The sequence below is a fragment of the Cynoglossus semilaevis genome, chromosome 14 (assembly GCF_000523025.1).
Source record: "Cynoglossus semilaevis isolate Cse_v1.0 chromosome 14, Cse_v1.0, whole genome shotgun sequence".
In the NCBI taxonomy this organism is placed as follows: Eukaryota; Metazoa; Chordata; class Actinopteri; order Pleuronectiformes; family Cynoglossidae; genus Cynoglossus; species Cynoglossus semilaevis.
This window is the reverse complement of record NC_024320.1, coordinates 12750666-12757102: the sequence shown is the minus strand read 5'-3', so window position 1 is coordinate 12757102 and position 6437 is coordinate 12750666. Positions and strand designations below refer to the sequence as shown.

Sequence of the window (6437 nt, the reverse complement as noted above, 5' to 3'; positions counted from 1 at the left end):
TACTTATTTAACTACAATAAGTTAGGGACATTTGAAAAGATTATTTGGATGATAATTATCCACACATCTTTACCAAAACGGTACTGAATTAGCCTAGCCAATTAGCATCTCATGAAGCAAACTCATTGTGACATCTTTATATAACCTCCATCATTTCCATCAGTAGCACTAGCCACCCGAGCTGATGACAAAGACATACCCAGTTGGCTACAAGCCAGTAAAGTAAGTGGAACATGCAGCAGTTAAAACGTTTGGTATTTCCCTGTAGGGTGGGTTAAAATCGAATCAAAGCAGAGAGCACAGAGTGTTACATAAGCGAGCAGGAAATGTATTTGCTTTCACATTAGCTTCAATATCTTTATTAGACAGTTAATATGTCAGAGTTGTTTTGCACTCCCTTCAAAAATCCACCGATGCTTTTTACAGGAAGTCAAACGACTCTTCCCACAACTGTCAGGAGGCTTGGTTTTAGACGGCAGCAAATTAAAAAGTAACGAGTAAAAACAGACTTGGAGAAGTTAGGGCTGGAGAACAGAGACAGTGGTGACAAGAACAGGATAATGTCAGTGAGTTCTTTATCTAATCTTTTAAATAACAGTAAAGAGTTTGACACGGGGCAAACAAATCCCATAAAATCCCTCTGGTCTGTAAACAGCATCAGTTACTGCCAGGCATCAAACTGCTGACCTTCCTGCTGTGAGGCATGAGCACTAACACCTGTGTCTTTATGTAGCATGAGAATGACCTTAGTGAGTGGACACTGAGTGACTGACAGTGAGAAGCATTTCTTCAAACATTTTCCTAATGTTTGTATGAATGTGTTTACGTGTGGTTTAACTTTAAGGAAACATTTGTGGACATGGGTTTGGTAAAGAAGCGATCAAAGAGAGGACTTTCAGTGGTGAAGCAGTTTGGTCAGCCATCAAGGTCAAGGTCCAGTTGCCGACTCGTGAACATGTTGTGTTTTTGTCTAATTTGGTAACATCCCAGTCAGGGGTTTTCGTCTAATTTGGTAACATCCCAGTCAGGGATGTGGGAGAAACCTGGACGCTGGCCCACTGTGTTCATTATCTTTTCTTCTCTACTCTGCTGCTGTCTGTGGTTTTTATCTGTTTTTTTTTACCACCAAACCCCCCGTCCCCTCACCCACCTCCCCTACAAGCAGCATACTCTACTGTTGCAGCTGAAATAATGTAGCACTTTGTGTTTCCTGAACAGCCCCAGACTAACAGCACAAGAAACAGCATAGTCACCAGTCCCAAAGGCAACATCGCCTCTGCTGCACTGGTATATAGTGATGTGTCTCTGTCTGTCAGTCTTCATGTGTGTGTGTGTGTGTGAGAGAGAGAGAGAGCGAGAGAGAGAGAGAGGATGAAAGATCTGTGTAGCATTGTTGTAACGTATTGTAATAATTAGGTGTTTAAGTTCAACGTTTAACGACATTACGTGACAGTTTGAAGAGTTTGCTTATCCCCAATTAACATGATGAAGGCTCCTGACTAAAAGGACCTCTTTAGGCATTGTTGAAATGCATTATGGGTCCAGGTAGTGTTTAAGTTACTGCAGTGTTATTGTGAATTAAGTATTAATTTTATATATGGAGTATGAGACTAACAGGCCCTGTTGTTTACTAGTAACCAGAAATGAACTCCATAGTTTATATTTACTTGTTAATGTCACATATTTTTTTGTGTAAAAACAATTGAATTCCCAATTAATGACAAAAAGATTAAAACGTTTTTGTTAAATTGACTGAAAGCGCCAATGTTCTGATCATTATGAAAATTCTGGCTCTCAGTTCTATGACAAGGTTAAGTATTAGTGAACGAGATTTAAATTAAAAAAACTTAAACTACCAGAAAAATCAGTGGTCGATGGTACTAGAGTCAGAAAGAAAGGTTTCCAGTAGTTCACATCCCTTTCTTATTTGTCAAACTTTCATGTTGTCATCATTAACATTCCAGTCTTTTACTCCTTGACATACATTTACTTCAACCACTCCTTTCTCTCTGCGCTGCCTTTCTGGCCTTTCTCTCCATTCTCCCTCCAGGAACCTCAGACTACTGTTATCCATAATCCAATAGATGGGACCAAGGTACATCACCCCTCTCTCTTTTCCCATCTCTCCATCTCTTGACTGTTACTACTCTTGTCATTCCTATTGTTAACCTACTTTACCGTCAGTCTGGATTAATCTGTGCTGTAGTTCAAAACGAAACAGTTGTTGTACAGGTCGTGTTTGTGGTTTGTGGTTTTTCTTGAGTGTGTATTTATATATATATATATATATTCATATATAGTATATATATATATATGTATAGTGTATTCATGCATGAGGGAGTCGGAGGGACAAATAGAGAGGTATCTGACCCCTTCCTCCGCCTCTGTGCTCATGTACACAGAGCACAGTAGTCTTGTTTTCCTCTGAGTGCTTCTGTCATCCCCATTCACCACGTACCACTGTCACCTGGACAGTTTCTATGGCTACAACATCCTGTGCTGTACAGTGACTTGTGACCATCTTTACTGGTTTGGTTCAATCCACACCTGGGATTAAGCCACCGTTCTGCTGAGTCTTTTGGTAAATCTGTGGTGTTGCACAGTGAATCTAGCACAAACAAAATTAAAGCCAGCTAACTGTGCATGGATTTAAAACAGTGTAATAGTGTGTGTTTATGCTGTGTGTACCGATGTTTATAGATCTGTATGCTTACGTAAAAAAAACAAAAAAAAAAACACCTCAATTCATATACATGTTTTTAGCAATGCTCTTTTTACAGGAATCCACAGACAGCAGCAACACAACCATCGAGGATGAAGACATGAAAGGTAGGAGCGACACACACGGCCGTGAAGTCACAACAGATACACAGTCGTTAGAATTAAACAATAACTATAAAAACACCGCAGCTGTGCATATTCACAGGCCAACGATCTGTGTTGGACAAGTTACTTCAAAACACGAATATATATATATATATATAGCTATATGCCATATATATAAACATATATATGGTAAAATATATTTATTTATTTAAATATAGTGACTTTAGGTCTGATCTGTAAAAGAGCGATGCTGCAAAGCAGTTTAGGAACCACTGACATGGAGCATCTTGATTGGCTATTTTAGACCAGTAACCAATCAGGAATGAGCAAATCACTCTAGAAGGCAGGTAGAGGAGTTCAACACTTGTCATTTTATGTGCACATGATCGAAAATCTACACTTAAGTTATTTTTATTAAGAGTGTAATATGTAAAGTAGTAAAGAAGTCACTAAGAGAAAAAGTAATCAAAATATTTTTTGTTGACATGCAAATCTGCTATACTTTTTTTTATGTGGGGAGGGGGAGTGGGTGGAGGGAGGCGGTGTTTGGTCTCCCGGAAATTACTTTTGTAGGTTGGGATCTCTGTTAGAGAGTGGCAGGACACGAGAGAGAGAGAGAGAGAGAATCAGAGCGAGCTAAGCCTTCCTTTTAGTGCACTGAGGATACAAGGGGAAGAGGACATGGTAAATCTGATAAAGAGCTAGGCCAAGAATAGCAGGATGAGTTCCAGCTGCCTGACATGCAACCAGCAGATATGATGGACCATGGATAGAGATTTGGAGAGTGACTGAGTAAAGCTACATACTGTAGAAGGAAGGAGCACTTCAGTTTATTTTGTTAATATTTGGGATGTGCAAACAAGAAGATGTTGGTCTTTACTGTGGGTTAAAGAGAATCTACGCGACTTACGGAGAAGCTTTCACTGAGAGACACTGAGATGACGGAGAGGTGATGAACATGAGCAAGAAGCTCTCAGGTGCCGTTTTGTCCTTTGTCACTTTGTGAATGGGTTTCATCCTAAAGAAACCACTTGCTGGCTTCAGTCGGGACAAATTAAAGTTAAATGTGTCCACCTGTTCTCCAACGCTGTGTTTTATCTCCACAGCCCGAAAACAGGAGATCATAAAGATCACAGAGCAGCTCATCGAGGCAGTCAACAACGGAGACTTTGAGGCTTACGCGTGAGTACGCCACCTGTACTTCATCACCGTGGCATTTATTACATTTACAGGCGTAGACTTTAAGACTGTAATGTATGATCTTTAACAATATATCCATCAGCCATAATCCCAACAAAGTGCAAGTGTGCTCTGCCTTTGTATTTAAAGATTAAAGAGTAATTACAGCCATTGTTTTATCCCCTTACCCCCACCCTCCCCAGCCCACTCACTCCCTACCGCACAATTAAGATTAATGCCTGGCAGATGGAGGAGTCGAGGCTTGTGGTGGTAATGGACCAACAGTTACAAAGTCAATTATTTACACAGCCATAAAGTTAAAGATCGAAATCCATTTTTCCATTGACCTAAAAACAGAATGTCAGTGAATGTTACTGTCCAACAAGTTAAACTCAGCATGAAAAGATGACTGAATGTATTGAAGTTGAAAAAAAAATCTGCCACTTGGGTTTAACAAAAAGACAACTGTTATGAGGCACAGTGGGTTTTTTTGTGAATTTCTGGTGTTCGATCAACAAACCTCAAAACTGTGAAGCCTGTTCCTTTTGCCACTAGACCAAAGCCTGAGCAAAATAACTTTTGACAGAGTCGTGAAAAATATTTGTTGGATATGTTTCAGCATGCAACAGCTGCCATCTTTGAGCCTATCTTATAGTTAAGGTGTGGCCAAATATTTCCTTCTTTAATCCTTTTCTACAGGAAGATCTGTGACCCTGGTCTGACCTCGTTTGAGCCCGAGGGTCTTGGTAATCTGGTGGAGGGAATGGACTTCCACAGATTTTATTTTGACAATCGTGAGTTGTTTTTTTAATTTAATATACCTAATGAAGACTGGTGAATTCTAAAGCCACATCGTGACCCTGTTTCTCTCCCATCAGTCCTGTCTAAGAACAGCAAACCCATTCACACCACCATCCTCAACCCTCACGTGCACATGATTGGAGAAGATGCTGCCTGCATTGCCTACATCCGCCTGACACAGTTTGTGGACGGGCAGGGCCGGCCTCGTTCCAGCCAATCAGAAGAAACTAGAGTGTGGCACCGTAGGGACAGTCGTTGGCAAAATGTTCACTTCCACTGCTCAGGAGCTCCTGCCGCCCCACTGCAGGGATGAGGTATAAAAACCACCAAAAGAAAAACTGTACACACACTCATGCACGAGAGCGCTGTGGAAAAACCTGAAAAACTTTCTTTCAAAACTCTTTGCTTTGTTTCACTCACTGCACCAGGGCAATGATTCACAACCACTGGATTACATTTTACTTCATTGGTCTGAAAACTATTATTTAGTGAAATTTAAATAATTTGTCTGTCATTATTGTTATTGCGACAGAGACAACCTCGTCCACCCGTCCACTAGGTGGTAGCAGATAGGTATAAAAATAAAAACAAAAGAGACTCAGCTTTTATACATCTGCTTGTATGGCTTTCTTCAGTTTCTGTGAATATGACAGCACTGTGTTCAACTAAACAGGCTCTGGGTTATAAGAAGCAAATAAGAAGATTATTTCGTTACATTTACTTTTTGGGACATAATTGTTTGGGTTTCGTGGTGGGATTTTTGTGATGTAAAACATCTGCTGTGGCTGAGAACAGGTTGTGAAACACTCCACTAGTGAATATGAATAATAACCGAGTCATGGATATACAAGCCTTAAAATCACATGTTTTTCGTGGTGGTTCCAGGGTGTAGTGGTTATCACGCCTGCTTACACATCTGCCTTACATGCAAAAGGTCCTGGGTCCGAGCCCCAGAAGAACCCACATTCTTGGTGACTCTTGTTGGGCAGCCTGTTGCAGCAGATCTGCTATTATTACAACGATTGCCCCAGGGTAGGATAAATGAAGTCCTCTTTTGATGGGGTACAGTTGGTAAAACCCTGTTATCTACTACTGCCACATTTACAGAACAACCAGGGAGTGTAAAGATACATCATATACGTACATCTAAGGCTGCCTCTGGTAGTGACCAGCTGAGCCCTTCAACATCTGCTGCTGATGAGTTCAGTTTCTGTTAGTGTGTTTTGGACTTTCCAGAAAAGAAGCCAATAAACAAAAACCTTTCTTTCTTTAGGTATGTGAGCACCAAGGAGGCAAAAGAAGAAAATGAAAATCAATGGATAATCAAAAGAAGGTGGAGTGAGTGGTAGAGAAGGGCAGAGGTAGATGGAGGCTGAGTAGAAGGAGTCCAAGGAGTCTGACTTCAGGAACCTGGGCCCCTTATACTCTGCATACCCACCTCGCTCATCTCTCTCTCTCTCTCTCTCTCTCTCTCTCTCTCTCTGTCTCTGTCTCAACTACAACCTTGGATTCAGACAGCGCCGCTGATCAACCGTCAGTCAGCTGATAAAAACTAACTGTTCAGCCTGCGTCCTGGCTTCTGTCAGTCCTGGGATCCTCCTCTCCTCCACCCGGCTCTCCAGCGTGCCTCG

General features: G+C 41.2%; 1 protein-coding gene across 8 annotated transcripts in view; it reads left to right on the top strand.

The window, feature by feature from the left end:
• The window catches only part of camk2b2 (calcium/calmodulin-dependent protein kinase (CaM kinase) II beta 2), a 27445-nt gene extending 21338 nt beyond the window's left edge, over positions 1 to 6107 (top strand). For 6 of the 8 annotated variants that reach the window (XM_008325161.3, XM_017038735.2, XM_025062476.1 and 3 more), the window contains 7 exons: positions 1219 to 1287; positions 2051 to 2095; positions 2781 to 2829; positions 3933 to 4008; positions 4705 to 4799; positions 4884 to 5120; positions 6080 to 6107. In XM_008325161.3, the coding sequence (XP_008323383.1) occupies positions 1219 to 1287; positions 2051 to 2095; positions 2781 to 2829; positions 3933 to 4008; positions 4705 to 4799; positions 4884 to 5119 (570 nt within the window). In that variant the 3' untranslated portion in view covers position 5120; positions 6080 to 6107. The remainder of the gene's footprint in view (positions 1 to 1218; positions 1288 to 2050; positions 2096 to 2780; positions 2830 to 3932; positions 4009 to 4704; positions 4800 to 4883; positions 5121 to 6079) is intronic. The other 2 variants (XM_017038736.2, XM_008325162.3) reach the window with 1 other exon arrangement.
• The last annotated feature ends 330 nt before the right edge of the window (positions 6108 to 6437 follow it).